Below are 21,589 nucleotides of genomic sequence, written 5' to 3' on the forward strand. Positions count from 1 at the left end.
TACATTTCCTAAAGCTCCTCTCGGCAGAGCCAGCTGCAGGACCAAGGCAGAGGGAGCGGATGGGGCGGGGTGGAGTTGGGGGGGGGGAGGAGTGGTGGGAGCAGAGGTTAGAGCTCAAGGCAATGCTTCCCCCCCCTTCACACCCACCCCCATCAGTCAAAGTGTCAGAAGTTCTGCCCTCCCACCCCTCCTCTTTCTCTCCTAAACAGGAGTCCAGTTCTTATCATCCAGCCCCACTGCCCCACCCTCCTCCCCTGGTCTAATAGGGACATAGTATTGGCGGGCACTTATAAAAGTCTCTGGCTCAGACAGACACAGAAGGACGTCCTGCAGGAGAGACTAGAAGGCAGCAAGTCCTGAGAAAGACCATGGCCAAGGAGTGGGGCTACGCCAGCCACAATGGTGAGTGAAGACCTAAGCTGTCTAATCAGACAGATGGGACCAGAAGGATCCTCTCATATTTTTCAAGTTCACTCCTTTGGCTTTTGACAGAATTTGGAGATACATCCCCTCTTCTTTTCCATTTCTCTGAGATTCTTTCTTTTTGCAAGCCTTTATGATTGCTGGTCCAGGCATTTAGGTCCTAGAGCTGGCACTGGGGATCAATACATCTGGGTTCTAATTCTTATTCTTCCACTTACTGATTGCATGGCCCTTAGGAATCCAGTCCATGTCTAGGACGCTTAAATGTCTGGTTTATGAAATATAGATACTTATGTTGCCCAGGGTTGTTGTGAAATTTAAATGAGACAATTTATGGGAACCCTTCTTGAAAATTGTAAGGGCATTATCCAAATGTAAGATTTTTTTTTTTTGTATCTATTTTATATGCAGGGGCGGTATTCTTTTCCCTTAGTCTTTACCATAAGACAAAAAAAATTGTGGTTTCTCTACCTTTGAAGTCATTTTTCTATAAACAGAGTTCTGTAGAAGTTTAATTTTAACTTATGCCTTCCACACTATCCTTGAGACAGAATAGATGGGATGAGATTTCTTCTCTGCAAACTCTACTGGAAGATCACTTTAAAAACATGTAGCTCTCTCATCACCTTGTATTGTTAGTTCACCTACTAGCAAGTGGCATAAGATGGATGCCAATGAATAACTTCTTTGACTTTTCTTTTCCCTAGGACCTGATCATTGGCATGAAATTTACCCAATTGCTAAGGGTGACAACCAGTCCCCTATTGAACTACATACCAAAGACATCAAGCATGATCCCTCTCTGCAGCCTTGGTCTGCCTCTTATGACGCAGGTTCTGCAAAAACCATTTTGAACAATGGAAAAACCTGCAGAGTTGTGTTTGATGACACCTATGATAGATCAAGTAAGTCTAAGTTCTAGAAAAGCTTATGCATCTATTCTCAACAGGTAAATGTGCATATTTTCAATATAAGCATGGGCCGAAGGGACTTTATTACATAGTAGATCTAATGGTGAAAAGAGGCAAGTCACCTCTAGATGCAAGGAAACATATCTATGTAATGAAGTAAAACTCTTCTCGCCCTCCAAGTTCAGACCGTGCTATGGAGATATGTACCTATATCTAAACAGGGGCTAGGCTGGGGCAAGGCAAACATATCAGCATGTACACCTGGATCTTCTCCTGGTCCTACTGGACTGCTGCCAAGATGTCCCTACCTACCACAGCTTTTCTTTGCCACTTCTAAGTGGGGTAGGAAATCTGGGTCAGTAGTATGTGCAAGGAAGAAGGCAATGAAGGAGACAAAATAAGAGATTTATTCCTCTTGGTTCTCCCCCTATTCCCCCTCCAAAAGAATCAACTCATGTGATTCCAGGTTTACTTCCTTCATCAGTCAGTCAGGAAATATTTATTAAGCAACTACTATGTCCCAGGCACTGTGCTTGAGTGCTTCATCACTTTTAACTAATTTTTTTGAAGTCCAGTAGGGACTATTGGGCCTTTTTCTTTTTTTTTAGCATGCAGTCCAATTCCTTGCATTTAGTATGTACTCAATAAATATTTATTGATTTAATTAATTATTTGGAGTGTTAATTGAGTTTCTCCTGAAATTTCTACTTCAGTTGCATCTTTGTATGTGAAACTGGAATATCTTCTATCACAAGTTCCCCATATTTCCCTACAGCTTTAGGCAAATCACTCAATTATAAGAAGATTGAGAGAAAGGTTTAGTTTAGCTGTCAGTAAGATTAGGGAAAATCATTATATCACCACCACATCTGTTACCTGATGTGACACAATTTCTAAAAACATTCCAAATATCAGTAATGAATGCCTAGCTATAATAATAATTTACTTAACATTATTATCATTGACATGAAGATTCTCAGTTGTAGTAGAGAGCAAGAAAGGTACAGTTTTTGTGTCCCCAGTTATATGTAAAGACTTTTTCTTAAATATTATCTCATATTAACCCGTTTTTGTTCTTTTAAATTGCATTTCTTTTTATAAAAATCAACCCATTTGCAAGTATTTTCTATGTGGTGCCCATGCAGGACCTATATTTTCATGCAATCAAGGTATTTAACTTAATACTCTGCTGAGTACTTATATGTAAAGCCAGAGCAGATCAGATAACCTAAAGAGTTTGGGCTACTCTGGCCAAGCTCATATAGATAAGAATATTTTGTTCAGCCTGGTGTAGTTGTTTTCATGTTTGTGAAATGCATTCTCAACATCTCTGAATGGTCACGCCTTCTGTTAAGTCGATTTATATTGTTAACTTTCATCTTTGATTTCTCTTCATTTAATTTAATTTAATTTCCAAATCAAATAAACATAGTGGTGAGGTGGTGGGTATGGCAGGGGGAAGGATTTGGAGACAGACTACCTGAAGGGAATACTGGCTCTGTGACCCTTAGCAAGTCACTTGACCTCAATTTGTTGTTGTTCAGTCATTTTTCAGTTGTATCTGACTCTTCATGACCCCATTTTGGGGTTTTCTTGGCAAAGACACTGGAGTAGTTTGCCATTTCCTTCTCCAGCTTATTTTACAGATGAGGAAACTGAGGCAACCAGGGTTAAGTGACTTGCCCAGGGTCACAGGGCTAGTAAATGTCTGAGGCCAGTTTGAACTCAGGTCTTCCTAACTCCAGGACCAGCACTGTGCCACCTCGGGCCTTAGTTTACTCTTATGTAAAAAGAGGGGCCTAAGAATAGGAGACCTTTAAAAAAAAAGAATAGAAGACCTTTGAGATCCTTCCTAACTCTTGATTCTATAAAACAAATGCCAAGCTTGGGTAGTTAATCAGATAATTCAGACCCAGGCTCAAACTACTGAATAAGTTTTGGAGTGTGAATTATCCAGGTCAGCTGTTTATATTGATTGAATTTATTGGAAACTTCTTGAACTCTGGATTTTTTATTTGCTTAGGCAGAAACCAAATTAGATTTGGATGAAAGTGTTTACATACCAGTCTAAGAGGAAAGACAACTGGAAGTAAGCATCTTGATTAAAGTGTCAGCCTGACTTTTATTTTTACTATATTCATTGTGCTAGGTCCTGGTTTTCATGAATGTCAAATTAATATTTTAAGGAAATCAGAGGAAGGAATGTTTATTTTGGGTTCATTATCTCAGGAATTCATTTCCATGAGCAAAAAGGTGGTGGATTTGGTTAAGGGTGGCATTATCTCAGAGATGACCCTACCCATCAGGAATGTTTTTAGGGGAGACCCCACTATGTACCAATACTCCCCCCTCCAAAAAATATTCTTCACCAGTTCCCTGATGCCAAAAATTATTTTAATGGTGGACAAAGCCTTTTATCACATAATTAGAAACAAGGCTGGAAAAACAAATAGCCCTGAGAGAGGTAGCTCATTAACTTTGATTCACAAGTCCAAATAACTGGTATAACATACTTTCTTGGGACATAGCTTGATAAAGAATTTCAGAGAGAGAGAGAAAGTAGGAGTTCACAGGGTACCTCAAATTGTATAGTGTAGAGGATAAGAGATTAGAGGAATCACACAATGGAAAAAGGGAAAGGGGTGCAGAAGGTAGAGGCTGGAGGTTGCAAAAACAATTTCCCCCACTCTCCAGTTTTGCCCAAAGCTAGCTAACCCTGACCAGAACAACAACAACAAACTAAATTTGGCCTAACAAAGTGTTTGGTAAAGTAATCTCTAGAAGACAGCCTGGCTAAATCTGGCTGAAAACATTTGCAAAAGAAGGCTTCTCTTCCCTTAAAATGAAAATGATTTTAATGGATATCTCTTAGTCTTTGTCCAGAGTTATTAGACACAGTTTCTACATGTGATAAATTGACCATCTGTACCACACTCACTCACTTCTAAGAGTTTTAATTTTAGCTACTTCTCTGTAGAGGGGAAGAAAGGAAGAGAATTCAGTTGTTTGGGGGCAATGGAATAGTTTCATATATAGGCTGAACCTGAAAACCATTGAAGCATTGCAGAGAACATCATAAGTTCATTTTATAGGTCAGGAACTGAGGTCTAAAAATGTAACATGGCCTGCCCAGTGTCACTCAGGAAGTAAGTGACAGAGCTAGGATTTGAACACAGACCCCTTGGCTCCAAATCTAGTATTCTACTTGCCACATCACATTAAAGGAAAGGAAAGAAACATCAAGGAGTGTATTCCCAACGCCAATCAGATAATTCTTGGGTCCCCAACTCCATTTTCCTGGAGATGAATAAAATATTTTGGTTATCTTCTACTCTCAGATCTCATTCTCTCTTACTTTTTTCCCTTTTAAATGGGAAAAGTCAATCTCTATTTTGGGTAATACAGATTTTAAAATATGCTTTTTTTGTGGGGCAAGGGGGGTTAAGTGACTTGTTCAGGGTCACACAGCTAGTAACTGTCAAGTGTCTGAGGCTAGATTTGAACTCAGGTTCTCCTGAATCTAGGGCCGGTACTTTATCCACTGTACCACCTAGCTGCCCCAGATTTTAAAATATGTTTTTAAAAAGCAAGCTTGAAAAAAAAGCAAGCTTGTATAAACCTATTATTTGGAGCATGCTATTAATGAATTCAGAGAAGAGACAAAATGATTTGAGCAAATAGCATCTTTCTACTTGCTTCATGTATACAAAGCTTCAAACTGTGCCCATTTGTTTTCTTCTTGCTTTTTCCCCCAAATAGACTAGCACTCTAATTTTGTTCAGTACTCATTACAAAAGTTCACCTGGGTGGAAGCTAGGTGGCGCAGTGGATAGAGTACTGGCCCTGGATTCAGGAGGACCTGAGTTCAAATCCAGCCTCAGACACTTAAACACTTACTTGCTATGTGACCCTGGGCAAGTCACTTAACCCCAATTGCCCCACCAAAAAAAAAAATTCATCTGGGGCATCATCTACATGCACCAAACCCCTGCTCTGACAGTTACTTATATCTTATTTTGCATCACCAACATTACTGTACTAGTATTTCAAAGAAATGGTTGATGGAGAGATTTGTGATGGACATTTTTGAAAACCTGACTTTGTAGATCATAGTTCTCTTAAAGGAAGAGATGTGTCTCTGAAGGGGGTATGCTGTAGATGGGGAGGGCCACACTCTATTACTCCCTGATATTAGATTGATGCCAAGAAAGAGCAAAGGTTACATTATGATAGGATCTGTCCTTGTCTTCTGCTACACTGATTTCTATGGAAAAATGTTAATGATGGACATAAAATTACTTTGTCTTGCCACATCTCAGCAGATGATACTTTGCACTTCTTTAATATTTGTTCATCACAGCCTCTAAGTTCACACTGATGGGTTTTTCAAATATTGTTATATAGCTTTATCCTCTTAACACAGGCCATTAACAGAATTCACACTCATTTGATTCACTTCAGAAAGCTATTACCATCAACTGTATGTGACTATACTGGCTGTGTATTTTTTTTACCAAGATAGTATTCCCATGACAAACCAAATATCTGTTATAATGGTTGAATCTGCTTTACTGAACTCATAACATTTAAAATAAGTTGTTTTGGCCAACCAATAATTTTACTGAATAGTTAAGACAACTGCTATAACCTGTTTTCCCATTTGTTTCAGTTTTCAGGTCCTTGTCTTGAATGAATAAAATCGTTTTTTCAATGATCTAATTCATCATTTCTTAAGAGGCAGTGTGGTTCAGTGGATAGCTGGCCTCAGAGCTGGGAGGATGTTGGTTCAAGCCCTATTCATGACACATACTGCCTGTGTGACCCTGAGCAAGTCACTGAACCTCTCAGTGCATGAGACTACTCTAAAAGACTCAAATTTGCAGAGAAGATGCAAACCTGCACTGGTAAAGAGAGGTTCCTCATCTGGAATTCCCTCTATCAATGGAACCACAGGCCCATTCCCTCACCTTGTCTTGTCACTCTGTAATAGAGCTGGGCACATGTAAATTTCCAAATAGGTTTTAGGACGCAGATTACTGGCTCAGTTAGATTTGATAAGTATTTACGAACTTCTAGCTATTCTTCTGGGCACTAAGGATGCAAAGATGAAACATAACACCTCTCTACTTTCAAGGAGGGTACAGTTTAGTACAAGAAATAGATGCATGAAAAAGTTATCATGTAAATTAGCATATGATACATAGATAAGAAAGGCCCATGTGGTGTGAAAGATCTGAGGAGAGAGGCATCATAGATGGAAAGAGAAGCACGTGAAAGAAGGCTTCAAACTAACACTTGTTCTGTACCTTAAAGGAAGGGAGAGATTTCAACAGGGAAAGAGGTGAGGAGTGTCTGTTCCAGGCACAGGGTTGGACTATGGACAAAAGCCCAGAGGTGGGAGAGAGCAAGAAAAAAATTAGGGAATGAAGCTGTTCTCTTTGGCTTGAATGTAGAGCATGTAACAGGGAGCCATGTGGAATAAGTCCAGAAAGATAGGTAGGTAGGGAGGAGCCATATTGTGAAGGAGTGTAATGCCAGGCTCATTATTTTGTTGTTTTTCCTGTAGCCAATGGCTTGGTGCACTTATGGTTAAAGTGTTAGCTTCTTCTTTTAACTTAGTACTCCACAGAAATGTCTGTAGCATTTTTTCACAACCATGAGTACATATATTAAATAATGTCTTGGAAATTTTTTGGCACAAAAGGGATTAACATCTTTTTGTATTTGTAATGAAGCCTTTTCCCCAAGCAAAATGACTTTCTGAATGCCTTATCCAGAGAGAAGTCAATACTGTGCAATTAAATCTTAATGACAGCTAGGTGGCACAATGGATAAAGCACCAGCCTTGGATTCAGGAGGACCTGAGTTCAAATCCAGCCTCAGACACTTAACACTTACTAGCTGTGTGACCCTGGGCAAATCACTTAACCATCATTGCCCCACAAAAAAAAATCATAAGAGTTAAATTTATCCTTACAAAAGACAAAGTAAAGGGGCAGCTAGGTGGTGCAGTGGATAGAGTATCGGCCCTGGAGTCAGGAGGACCTGAGTTCAAATCTGGCCTCAGACACTTAACACTTTACTAGCTGTGTGACCCTGGGCAAGTCACTTAACCCTAATTGCCTCAATAAAAAAAAAGAATTAAAAGACAAAGTAAGTTTTTCATCTATATGTGGGAGTGGGTATGTGACTGTGTACATAGGAGATGTGACTAGAGTAATTTTTCTAGTCGTGGATTATTTTGTGACTTTAGATCTGTACATCTTACATGTATCTATTATGCATATAACTACATATATACAAAATTGTCTCATTCAGGTCAATTATAAGCTCCTTGAGGGCAGGGACTGTTTCATTTTTGTCTTTTTTCTCAGTACCCAGGAAAATGCCTGCCCTGGAGGTGCTTATTGATTCATGTTCTCATGTGTAATTTTGTAGTTCTGAAAGGCTGCTGCAGATAGTATTATTTCTAACAATATTACATAACTCATACTCTCTTCACTTGTAAACAAGCTGTGATGTCTTAGGACTCAGAGAGGAAAATATTTTCAGTCTATGTGAGGTATCAAAAGGGTCCCTAGCATTCTGTGGCACTGTGGAAGATGCCCATCAATCAAATCCTTGGCGAGAGATAGAAAGGCCTTTGGAAAATAAGGTTAGGAAAATAGATCAGTGGCCCTGAGCACTGAGCTACCAGAAGAGGGAACGACATTTCCCTACACAAAACTAAGTCCTACTAGAGGAGAGTACAGAGGGAGGAAGGAAAACAATGCTTTATAAATACTATGAACTGTTGCAATTTAAGAAAGAAAACAAGACCACTCTTTCAATAGGCACCACAACATGAACTTTGGCTGGGCTTTTGGGTTTTGTAGTCACAGGATTCTGGGGCCTCCTGGGTTCTGTTTCTTAATCTGGTCTCCTAAAAATGCAGAAGCTTATGAAGCTGAACCGAATTCAGTATTAACCCTATTGTTACAGTGCTAAGAGGGGGGCCACTCACTGCACCCTATCGACTGCGTCAATTTCACCTTCACTGGGGCTCATCTGATGATCATGGCTCAGAGCACACCGTGGATGGAGTGAAATATGCTGCTGAGGTAGGTACCTTTAAGCCTCTCAGACAAGTGCATGGAAATATTAAACATTTTCATATTTTTTCTGTTCTGCAGAAAAAAATCAGTGCAAGTCAAGGTCAGTCTTGCACAGAGATCAAGCTTGTGAGTTTTGGTAGATTCTGGGAAGCCTTCATATGTTCAAGTAGAATAGAATTTTCGAGCTAGGAGAGAGTTTAGAGATTATCCCTTGATATATGAGGAGAGGGAGGCCCAGAGGACTTACATTTCTTACCCCCAAATTGTTGTTGTTCAGTTGTTTAAGTCATGTCTGACTGTTTGTGACCCCATTTGGGGTTTTCTTGGCAAAGACGCTAGAGTGGTTAACCATTCCTTCTCCAGTACATTTTACAGATGAGGAAACTGAGGCAGACAGGTTTCAGTGACTTGCCCAGGGTCACACAGTTACAAGTGTTTGAGGCCAAATTGTAACTCAGGAACATGAGCTTTTCTGACTCCTGGCCTGGTGTTCAATCCACTTTGCCCCCTAGCTGCCCATAACCCCAAATATCCTATTAGAATTAAAATATAAACTCCTTGAGAGCAGAGATTTAGCACAGTGCCTGGAACATACCACTTAAGAAATGTGTAATAGTGGCAAAGTTGGGCCTAGAATCCAGATCTTCCAATTTAGCTCTGTGCTTTTTGTCGTAGATTTATCACAGATCATAGATCTAAAGCTGAAAGGGACCTTAGACACCTCCTCATTTTATAGATGAGGAAACTGAGTTTCAAGTTCACAAAGGTAGTATCGGAAGTGAGGTTTGAAACCAGGTCCAGTGCTTTTCCCACTCTTTACTTGTGGTGGCTAGGTGTCACCAGTGCCTGCCCAGCATCAGTAAGACTTGAATTTAAATGCAGTCTCAAACAGTGGAAAAGTCTGTGTGACCCTGGGAAAGTCACTTAACCCTGTTTGCCTCAGTTTCCTTATCTATAAAAAAAGAGCTAGAGAAGTAAATGGCAAAGCACCTTAGTATCTCTGCCAAGAAAACCCCAAATGGGATCACAAATAGTTAGACACAATTAAACAACAACAACAACAACAACAAACTTCCTCACTTCCCCTCTTCTGGGGCCTTTGCTGAAGTCTGAAGTTTTTTGTTCATAGAAATACATTTATTTCTGTTTGGATAAGAGTTATCCTTCAGTTGAAGATATTCCTGGGTAAGGAAGACATTAGACTTACCAACTATTAAAACCTTGGTGGGGCAGCTAGGTGGTGCAGAGAATAAAGCACCAGCGCTGCATTCAGGAGGACCTGAGTTCAAATCCCACCTCAGACACTTGACATTCATTAGCTGTGTGACCGTGGGCAAGTCACTTAACCTTCATTGCCCCGAAAAACCAAACAAACAAAAAAACCCTTGGCATAAATTAGCTTAAAAGATAGTCTTTCAATGTAATGTATAATTAAAAAATAGTTCTTATTTATTCATTCATTCTATAAACATTTATTAAACATCTATTATTTGAAGAACACCATGCCAGGCCCGGGGGGAGATGCAAAGAAAACACATATTACTTTTATGACTTAATAAGGTGTTAAAATACAAACCCAGATAATTATAATATTCAAATGAACAGTAAAACTCTCATTAGAGTAGTGCAAAATAAATAATTTGAGGAGTTACCTGGAAGCCATTAAATTGCAAAAATTATATTGCTATCTAAATATGAACTATTTTAATGATGGAGGAAATCAATTTAGGCTAAATGGAGGAGGTAGCATTTAATTTGGGCTCTAAAGGATGGGCTTGGAATTCAACACATGAAGAGAGAGAGCTATGACTTTTCTGGCATCTGGAACAGAATGAGTAAATATCTAGAGGTCAGAGAGTAGAGAATGTCTAGGGCTCACAAAGTAGTTCTGTGTAGCTAATGGACTAGGAAGGTTGGGAGATTCCAGATTGTGGATAACCTTGAATACCAGGCAAAGTACTACATCAAGTAAAATGTATTTAAGAGCAGATGAACATGTGGACTGAGTAGGTTACTATTTAGAGAGAGAAAACCTGAATGAGATTGCCAAAATGCAGGTGGCATTAGATACACTGAAAGGAAAGGTAGAGGTTTGACAAAAGGGAGAAGAACCCTCAAAGAAAAAAAAGAGAGAGTGACTGTAGTGAAACCACTTTGTCTATTTCTAAACTAAGATTGGAAATGTCTTTATTAAATGTATTTTTGATATTGCTCATATTTATAACTGGAAAAGTAATAGAGTTCCTTTAAAATGAGAGAGAGAGTTGGTATATAAACAATTTAATATGAATTTTTATAGTATACTTAACTAATTTAAGGATTAGGGAGAATAGAAAGAAATCTTTTATAGCTTGAAAAAATGAGTTGCATGGCTTCCCATGATGCTGATGTAAATGCAGCCTACATTTCTGTGATTTTTTTTCTCTCTCTAAGTAGTTCTATGGATCAGAAAGACAGCTTCTATAAGCTAGGAAGTAGAGAAGGTTTGCATGTTAGCTAGTAAGAAGTCATTAATATTGCTAGTGAATAAGAAAATTCCTGGCTACAAACTCTTCCTAGGGAAGATTAAGTAGAAAAATGCTAATGAGATCATAATACCTAGTAAAGCTGGCTGAAGTCCCAAAGCCAGGACAAAGCCTTGGTGATGTTCATTCCAGGTTAAAAGGTTTGGAGTGAATTCTGTTCTATTATAGAGAAAACTAAGGTTAGATCAAGTTTTGGTTAAGGCCATATGAGAAAGGTACTGAATGATACAAAGGGATTTTTTTCCCTTCACTATTTTCTCCAACAAACACATGAATATCACATGAGTGTATTGTGCCTCTGTTCACAATTTGTGGGAAGGATAGGCTGGTTTATTGATTTCAGATTTGGATATAATATATAATTCTATCTTTGCCTGTACATAAAACTTTTTTATGTGATTATGCTTATAAGTGATCTAAAGCAAAGTATTTCTGCTAAGCATAAAGTATTTTACATTAAGAAATGGTAAACCTTGGGGCAGCTAGGTGGCACAGTGGATAGAGCACTGGCCCTGGAGTCAGGAGTACCTGGGTTCAAATCTGGCCTCAGACACTTAACACTTACTAGCTGTGTGACCCTGAGCAAGTCACTTGACGCCAATTGCCTCACACAAAATAAAAAAAAAAAAGAAATGGTAAACCTTATTACTCTCAAATAGCATGTGCCTTTCTCATACTATACATAATTCAATAGGAAACTTTTGATATATGTTGAATCCAGTATTCAGGTTTTAAATGACCATTAATTTAATTGTTTTGCCACTAAGCCCTTTCTCCCCCCTCAAAACTATAATTACTGAATTCTCCTTAGGCTGAAAATTAGCATATCTGAAAAGCAAAAACCAGTTTTCTTTCTCCTTTTTCACTCCTACTTCTCTATCACTTTTGATTTATAATCTTAGATGTTCTTTTTAAAAAAGTTCTGTGTACAACTCCAAGTTAATGAGAGAAAAGAAGTCATTTCAAACCAATCAACCCATCACACGAATTACCTTTGGGATATGGGAAATATCATTTCTACTTAAGATTATGTAATTATAATTATAACATTGTTCATTTCAAATCCATTTGCTATAATTTAAATTCTCATCATGAAGAAAATACTTTTATGATAAAAACATTCTCCTCATGAAAATCGTGTCTCCTCCCCCATGTAATTTTCATCACTAAATGAGGAAAAGGAAGAAATACTTCACAGTATTCAAAGTTCATTGATTTAGAGTTGGAAGGAAACTTCGAGGCAATCTAGTCTGGCCTCCTTTTCAGATGAGGTGTCTGTTGGTCCAAAATGGTTCAGAAAATTCCCCCTGGTGACAAAGATAAGGAAGTATTTCTTGGCTTGGAGGCCCAACTACTCCTGGCTCTGTGTGTGTGCTTGATGGAATAGCATGTATTTGGTTGCTGTGTATTCATACCCTTGCTTATTTACTACATATTTTAATTGTATCGTTTCAGCTTCACATGGTTCACTGGAATCCCAAATATGGTACTTTTGGAGAAGCTTTGAAACAACATGATGGAATCGCTGTCGTGGGCATTTTTCTGAAGGTCTGCTAAACGATTACCATACTTTTTTCATTAAAAGTCTAGTGTCTTATCAGTGATTTGCCTTTGCTCCTTGGAGAGCTGCTATAGCCTAGTGCAAAGGGGAGAAAGGGAATTCCCCAAATCCTTCTTGCTTCAATTCAGTATTCATCCCCCACACCAAGTTATTTCTTAAATTAAAAAAAAAACAACTTGTTATCCTAAACACCAAAAACATGAACATTTCCATCTACAGAGAAGAATAGAAACAGAGGATGGTATGTAACACTGTGAGTCAAATTAAGTTATGGACTTAAGTTGTCAACCAAGATCAGGCCAAGAATTTTTTTTTTCTGCCTGCAAAGATTTGCCTGTGACGAGCCTGGCACACCCCAATTTCTCATACACTTCTTAGTCATAAGGCTGCAGTGTGTGTGTTACGTATAATTGTTCGTGTTCAGGGACAGTAGAGATATTTACTCACTGGACCCTCTTGCTACTCCATTAGTTTCCCTGAAAACTGAAAGATCAACACTTTGAACTCTAATCTCTGGCTTGCGATTCACTCAGCCCAGACTAGCCACCATGCATATTAGGCCATGCCAAGATAACCACATGGAATGCTTGTGTTGTTGAGCCAACCCTGGTTTAATGAGTTCTTATGTGTCCTTCTCACATGAATGTAGTAGTAACACGATTCAGAGCTTAAACCGGAGGTGAAAAGCTTGCTTCTTTTTTTCTTGTTTAATGACCAAATTTGTTACGTGCTGTAAATTCAGAAGGTAATTTTTAATGGTAGACAGAGAAGGGCAAAACTATTACGTTATTAAGGAGCTACTCTGTTATGATTTTGTGAATCCTGATAATGAGAGAATTAATCATGAAGCTATTAGGAAGGAACTATAGCACAGGAAGCATTAGCTCTGAAACAGGATATGTACCAAGTTGGTTAGGCATAAATTTTAAGAAGTGTTATTTTCAGGAGGACATGAATGTGTGAACAAGCCGTGATTTCTTTAGTGTAGGAGACTCTTAGTGTGAGAACTCCCTCCCTCAAGACCAGACCCTACCTAGGATGTAATAGATAAGTCCTTGGGAATTTGGGGAGGCACAGTGGCTAAGTGATTTGCCCAAGTTTGCAGAGCTAAAGGTCAGAAGTGGATCCAAATCCAGGTGATTCTGTTTACAAGCCTGGGATGTGCTGGTAAATGTTTACCAGTAGGGTCAATGGGGATGGGAATGTAACCTAGAAATGCTTTTGAGTTTAATCTGCATTCTTACACTTTCTCCGTTTCACATTCTTAAGTATAGACAATCAACCAAACAATAAACCAAGCCGTGATTTGTAAACATTTGCTAATTGGGTGTAACTGCTCAGACTGAAGATTTCACTATCAGCCCTCCCAAGTTGGTTCGAGCTGGTTCCAGCCCACCAAAGCTCCAAGCCCAGTACTCTATATGCTACACCACAATTTCTCATTATAAGAATACTTTACAATAAATTACAAGAGCTTTTGATATCATTTGGTGGATGTGAAAACTTAGTCTGTGGAGTAGAACAAGTGCTAGACTTTAAGTTAGGAGATCTGGGTTCAAATCCTGCTTTCATTACTTACTAGCTCTATGACCCTAGATAAACAATTTGTCTGAGCATCAGTTATCTCAACTAAAATGAAGATGACCATACCTGTAATAGCCACTCCACAGAGTAAGTGTGAGGATCACATGAAACAATGTACTTAAAGTACCTTGTAAATCTGAAAACACTATGTAAATATTAGCTATTTATTACCAATGCCCAGTTCACAATAATTTTGAATGCTTTGACTGAATGTCTCCAGGGAGTTGGCAGACAAGGGATGGCTCTTTGATAACACATATTTTCCCAGATATCATTTAGTGGTACCTGAGAAAGATAAAGATAAATTTATATGGGATAGTGTGGATATAACCTGGCCATAGTAGACCACATCACTGCTAAAGACCTTCCACATCTGATTCTGTCAACATCCCCAACATGGAACTAGCTTGGGCAGAAGCCCATAGTATACAGCAAAAAGGCCTGTAATTTTGTAGTGCTGCATTTTATACTTGGAGTTCAAATTTAGAAAAAGGAAACCATATAATCTAAAATCATGTGGAAGAGGGGGAAATTACATTTTAATTCTGAACAAAAAGTTCCATCAGATCCAGCTTTTTCACATAACCAAATTCCAAAACAATTGATTTTTTTCTTCTTCATTACAGATAGGACGTGAGAAAGGAGAATTTCAGATATTTCTTGATGCATTGGACAAGATTAAGACTAAGGTAAAAAAAAATGCTGTCTCTCCTTTGAATATGATATAGAAGATTTCCAATTTTTAAAAATGCATTTCCAAAGTCTCTTCAAACCCATTTTTTGTCTGAGGGAAATATCAAGAATACATATCTTCAGTGTCACAACAAACCTTTGCTAATACCTACTATGTGCCAGGCACTGTTACATACATATTAGGGTTTTTTTTTTTTTTTTTTGCGGGGCAATGGGGGTTAAGTGACTTGCCCAGGGTCACACAGCTGGTAAGTGTCAAGTGTCTGAGGCCGGATTTGAACTCAGGTACTCCTGAATCCAGGGCCGGTGCTTTATTCACTGAGCCACCTAGCCGCCCCTAGCCACCTAGCCGCCCCGGGATTTTTTGAAAAGCCAAACAAAATGAAACTATCCCTCTTCTCAAAGAGTTTATAGTCTGTAAATTTGCTCAGTAGGCATTTTTAATGTCAAGAGATAATTTTCAATTTTATTTTGGAGCATTTTCATAAATAATTTTTTTTTGGAGATTAAATGTGATATCCAAATGGAAAAATTTACCATTAGAAATTTTACACTGAGGGCAGCTAGGTGGCGCAGTGGATAAAGCACTGGCCCTGGATTCAGGAAGACCTGAGTTCAAATCCAGCCTCAGACACTTGACACTAGCTGTGTGACCCTGGGCAAGTCACTTAACCCTCATTGCCCCACAAAAAACAAAAACAAAAACAAAAAAAGAAATTTTACACTGAATACATGCTTATATTGAATGATATAATATTATAATTAGTACATAGATTTTTTGTTTCCTAAGATGTGGGCTATCAAAGTCGTAGTTAAGTGTTATTAGCTCTATCTAAAGGAAAGTAAACAAATATTTTGGCTGGAAATAAGTCAATGTGGTTTATTATGGAAAGTGATGTTTAATGTTCAAACCCAACTTTAAAAAATATTTTTGTAGTCATGGAATCATAATTATAAACATGCTCCCCAAATGCCCCTTCCCTTTCAACTTAAAGAAAATGTAGCCAAGGAATTATAATGAAATTTATGTTCAGGTACTACTACTACCACCACCACCACCACCACCACCACCACCACCACCACCACCATCAGCAGCACCACCACCACCACTCCTACTTCTCCTCTTCCTCCACCTGCTGCTACTACTACTATACTACTACTGCTATGCTACTGTTACTACTACCACTACTACCACTACCACCACCACCACCACCACTATTACTCCTTTACTTGACTTGTCTACTCCATTCAACTACTCTCATATTCCTTCCTCACTTTCATTGCCAAATTACTTGAAAATTTTGCTTCTACTGGATGCTTCCTCTTCCTATTTATTCTCTCCTTAGAACTCTATAAACTGACTTCTACCCCTCCCCCCACCATTCTACTCAAACCACTCTCTCAAAGGCAATCATTATTTAAAAAACAAATTTGCCAAATCCAGTGGCCTTTTATACCAAATACTTATCACCTTTTACCTTTCTGAAAGTCTCAAGACACTTGTTTCTCTTTATTCTTGGCTTCAGAGAAACAATCTCTTGGTTTTCATCATACCTAGGATTGTTCCTTTTCTGTTTTCTTTGCTCATCCTCCAAGTATTTTAATGTGGGTTTCCCCTAAAGTTATTCTCTGTTAATATTCTCTTCAAACTCTTCATTATCTCCTTAGTCAATAGTGAATGGACTTCAACCACCACTTCTATGCAAAAGACTCTCAAATCTCTATCTCTAAATTTGAACTAGATTTTGAGCTTTAGACACATATCTCCAACCACTTACAAGATTGCTACATTTAGATATCCTACTGGCACATCAAACTCACCATGTATAAAGCCAAGTTTATCATCTTTCCCCCTAAACCTGATCTTTCCGATTTCACTATTTTTAACAGTAGAACCATCTCTATATCTTTACTGATTCTGTGTCTAGAATATCCTCTCTAGTCTTCTGTGCTTGTTGAATTCTTATTCATACTCTAGAGCCAAACTGACATGGCATTATATCTGTGAAATCTTTCCTGACCCACTGACCTAAAGCTCCCTTTCACCTCATAAAGAACTTTGTGTTGCAACTTTCAAATGGCCTTATGATGTAACTTTGTGTCTTTATTCATGTCTTTTCCACTTTATAGACTATAACCTCCATGTGGTCAACATCCATGCCTTATTTAAATCTTACAGTCTCCCATATCCCATAGCTTCACAGCTGATATTTAATAAATAGTCTTCACAGCTGATGTTGAATAAATGCTTATTGAATGAATAACTGAATTATTAATAAAATATATTTTATATATAAAAGTATTTTACTCTTTCAAAAATGTAATATTCAGAGCAGGTGGGTATTTTGGTGAAAGGGATTATATTTCTTAGAATTTAATTTCCTTGACATTTTGAAGAAACTTTGCTCATGGATTAAAATAAGTACCCTAAACATACGATTGTGTGTGTATACATTTTGATGTGAAGATGCACATTTGCACATGGCTTACTGGTCTAATTGAATCTCTTTTAGGGCAAAGATGCTCCTTTCACACATTTTGACCCATCCTGTCTTTTCCCTGCTTGTCGAGATTATTGGACTTATCACGGCTCCTTCACTACTCCTCCTTGTGAAGAGTGCATTGTCTGGCTTCTTTTGAAGGAACCCATAACTGTGAGCTCTGACCAGGTAAACTTCAACTGTCTCAGAAGGATTTTAAGTGAAGCAGTTTCATTTCTTGCTTACAATTTCATGGTGATTTGTTTGTTTCGCAAAAGCTGGATAACTAATGAGTCAGTATTTTGGTCCAGTTAATCGCCTTCAATCTATTTGAATGAATGAAAGGATGAAAAGCATTTATTAAGTGCTTGCCATTTGCTAAGCTCTGGGGACACCAATAGAAAATGTTAGACTCTGCTGTTCACATTCAAAGACCTCCAGGAAAACAGACTACATTAATGCTATTTAAAAGTGTTTACATTGATAGACGCCTAGTGCCCAGAATAATGGAAACAAAAGTCTGCCTGCATTTTCCCCTCCAGACCCCATCTGGAACATTCTTCTCAGTTCTGGGTACCACATTTTGGGAAGTATATTGGCAAGGTAGATATATCCTGTCCAGAGAAATTCAACCAGAATGGATGAGGGTATTTGAAACCACATCATATAAGAAACATTAGAAGAAATGGGGCACATTTCATCCAGAGAAAAGGCATGTTAGGGCTGACATGATAGCTGCTGTTAAGAATCTGAAGGGCTCTCATATCTAAGGGGCTTTGGACTCTTTTTAATTTGCTCCAATAGGCAAAACTAGGATTATGAATGGCTAGAAGTTATAAAAATACACATCTCTTTTATATGAGGAAAATAGTTTTTCAAATAGAACTGTCCATAAGTGGAATGGGCTGCTTTGGGAGGTTATGAATTCTCCAACACTGAAGGATCTCAAGTAGAGGATGGATGACCCAACTGACACTTGTTAAGGATGTTGAAGATGGGATTCATAATTTGCCTAGAATAAGATGAGATAACCTTTGAGGACTCTTTCAATTGTGAGAAACTACAAGATGGTGATTATTATGATAATGGTGGTGGTGATGGTGATGGTGATAATGATGATTTTTAATTCAAGGAAAGAAGATGGGTATAGGGACCAGACCTATGACATCATTGGTGTAGGGGATTGGTAAGGAAACTCACTGTACCAATGCAGATGGGTAGCTGCTCTACAACTTAGAGTGTGAGAGTTACCTGGGGACTCAAGTGCAAGATTGTGCTTTGCCCAGGACACAAAGCTAGTTTGTACACATAAGCAGTCTAGTCTTCCTTACTCTGTGTCCAGCTCTCTATCCATTACAACGTATTGATTCCCATCATTATAATTTGAAAATAGCTGAAATGTACATAGAATTTTGTGGTTTATATTATTTCACACATGATTTTCCATAAGTATCCTTTAAAGTAAAAAGTATAAATATTTTTATTCTCATTTTATACAGAAAGAATCTGAAATGAGAAATTAAGTAACTTGCATAGTGCTTGCCACATAGTAGGCACTTAATGTTTATGGACTGATTTATTGACTTGCTTAAGGCCAAACAAGTCAGTGGCAGATCCATGATTCAAATCCAAGCTTTCTGACTAGGATTCCAATCTCATTTTATTATACATTTTTTTTTGAAGCTTTATTAAGTATTTGCCTCAGGAAAAAATTGCGTTTTGAAAAATCATAAAATAGAGATTTAATAATACTTTAATTTCTTCTTGTTTCATTTGTATATTCAAAAGAATGTGAAATGGAAGCCATTTTCCATCTAAGCTAGAATACTAGGCTTAGAATCAGAAGACAGATTCAAATCCATCTTTATCCCTTACCAACTGTGTATGTAACCTTAGGCAAGTCACTTAATCTACCTGACCCCCATTTTCTTCTTCTGGAAACTAAGTTAGGCAGATAGTGAGGAGCCGTGGATAGAGTACCAGGCCTGAAATAGAAAAACTTATCTTCTTGAGTTCAAATCTGCCCAGACACAAGCTATATGTCCCTAGCAAGGTCACTTAACCCTCTGTTGTTCACTCTGTAGAATGAGCTGGAGAAAGAATGTCAAACTACTCTATTACTTTTGCCAAGAAAACCCCACATAGGTCATGAAGAGTTGGACAGGACTGAAAAGACTGAATAATAACAAGAAAATAAGTATAAAAAACTATTATGTTGCTCATCTGTTCAGATTGTTGTGAGCATTCAAGAAGATAATGTACTCTTTCAAACTAGAGACAGCTAGGTGGCAGTGTTGACAGAATACTGGACCTACAGCCAGGAACACCTAAGTACAAATCTAGCCTCAGACATTAGCTTGGTGATCCTAGGCAAGTCACTTAACTTTTCTCATCTGTAAAATGAGGATAATATAGCATCTATCTCCTAGGGTCATTGTGAGGATAAAAGAAAATAGTCTTTTTAAAGCATTCTGTAAAACTTAAGGTGCTATATAAATGCTGGCTATTATTATTAGAATAACTAATAATAAACTAGAAAGCTGTACACGATTATTATCATGTGTCATTACTTATTTACATGATTATTTCTATCATGATGCCACCATTAATTATCAATAATACTGGGGCAGCTAGGTGGTGCAGTGGATAAAGCACTGGCTCTGAATTCTGGAGGATCTGAGTTCAAATTCGGCCTCAGACATGATACATACTAGCTGCATGACCTTGGGCAAGTCACTTAACCCTTGTTGCCCCCCACAAAAAAGAAACAAACAAAAAATACTTCAAAAAAATTATCAATAAGACCATCACTACATATATATGTGTGTGTGTATGTGTGTGTGTGTGTGTGTGTATACACACACACACACACATACACACACACACACATTGCCTCTCCTAGAATCTTTATTCCAAGTTTATACAGCTACAAATATCTAGATAAATCAGGGGAAAATGTGTTTTGGCAGGAGTCCATCTTTATCTTGTATTATAGTAAAGCAGGGGGTTGATCATTCAAGAAAAATTATTTATGTACTTCCCCAAAAAGGTTAGTTATTTAGGACTGAATTATCCATTCAGAGAATGAAAAACAGTGAGTGAGTGAGTGAGTGAGTGTGTGTGTGTGTGTGTGTGTGTGTGTGTTGCTTGAAATGTTCAGATAATTTCCTAATTCCCTATTTTATGAGATGTAGCAAAAGTAGGTTACAGGTCAAGTTGACATTGTGGACTCTTGCAGATGGCCAAGCTCAGAAGCCTTTGCATCAGTGCTGAGAATGAGCCTCCCGTGCCCATGGTGGATAACTGGCGCCCTCCTCAGCCTCAGAAGGGCAGAATTGTGAGAGCCTCCTTCAAGTAAGGCCATCTTTGAAATGGCTGGAAAGCAAGGGAACCAGTCCCAGAATCAATGCTTAGTTAAGTGTGCACCTTCTATTACTGCTCTATACTCAAAGCAGATTTTCTTTTTCCAAGTGTAAAACTGAGCAAAAAAAAAAAGTCACAAATCGCTGATCATCACTATCTAGGGAAGGATAAGTGAACGCTTGAAGTCTCTAACCTTAAAAAGAAAAAAAAAGGAAAGTTCATGCTTGATTCTTTGTAAGAACTTTCTTTAACAATAATGAAAAGTTAACACATCTAGAAACTTTTTTTAAGAGGAGAAAGGAGAGGAAAAGAGAAGTTGTAATTGATGGCTGGCCAAATATTTTCTTACCAGCCTTTAACTTTGTTTTCGGTTTTACTGTATTGATACTATGAGTTTTCAGTCTTCACAGAAGTATGAATAATCGACCATGTACCATAGCAGCATGTGAAGAGCAAATCATCACAAAATGCCAGGGTCAATTAAATTGGTACAAAATTGGTACAAATTGTAACAATGTTTTGAAATTTTAAATGAAAATATAAGTGAAACACAAAAATCTGGAGAAAAAAATAATTAGCAGCTACTCTAATTGGTGTTGGGTTAATTATCAAAGTTAACTATCCAAAGAAATGAAAATCCCTGGATTAATCCTAGCATTATTTTCATTGGTGTTTCTTCTTTATAATGGTGAATGATTTTTATATAGACTTTCCTGCCCAGCATGAGGGCTATGGAGCTTTACTCCTCCTTCTACCTTATCTTTGCCATGCCTATACACAGCTGACTATGATAGACTTCTGGCTTCTGTGGTCTCGCTAATCTCCTTACTGCACCATACAGGATTGTATGATTGTGCCTGGAAGAGTAACTATGTCACTGAGTGCCAACCCAAATAAGAGCTCATATTGAAAATAATGCCTTTGGTTGCCTAATTTTTTAATGGATGGTCAAAAA

The 21,589-nt window shown here is 38.0% G+C and overlaps 1 protein-coding gene across 1 annotated transcript; it reads left to right on the top strand.

Moving 5' to 3' along the window:
• Positions 1-244: 244 nt before the first annotated feature.
• Positions 245-21,550, top strand: CA3 (carbonic anhydrase 3). The gene is made up of 7 exons (XM_043979292.1): positions 245-402; positions 1,131-1,328; positions 8,316-8,434; positions 12,409-12,501; positions 14,725-14,787; positions 17,305-17,460; positions 20,510-21,550. Exons 1-7 carry the CDS (start codon positions 369-371, stop codon positions 20,627-20,629), a joined length of 783 nt encoding a protein of 260 aa, XP_043835227.1. The 5' UTR covers positions 245-368; the 3' UTR covers positions 20,630-21,550.
• Positions 21,551-21,589: the final 39 nt, after the last annotated feature.

This window comes from Dromiciops gliroides, chromosome 1 (genome assembly GCF_019393635.1).
Source record: "Dromiciops gliroides isolate mDroGli1 chromosome 1, mDroGli1.pri, whole genome shotgun sequence".
NCBI classification, from domain to species: domain Eukaryota; kingdom Metazoa; phylum Chordata; class Mammalia; order Microbiotheria; family Microbiotheriidae; genus Dromiciops; species Dromiciops gliroides.

What these genes read in the sequence shown, in the direction of transcription:
- CA3 (XM_043979292.1), top strand. Translation starts at nt 369, where the DNA reads ATGGCCAAGGAGTGGGGCTACGCCAGCCACAATG. An exon ending in GGGCTACGCCAGCCACAATG is followed by an intron (nt 403 to 1,130) that starts GTGAGTGAAGAC and finishes TCTTTTCCCTAG; the next exon opens with GACCTGATCATTGGCATGAA. An exon ending in TGACACCTATGATAGATCAA is followed by an intron (nt 1,329 to 8,315) that starts GTAAGTCTAAGT and finishes CTATTGTTACAG; the next exon opens with TGCTAAGAGGGGGGCCACTC.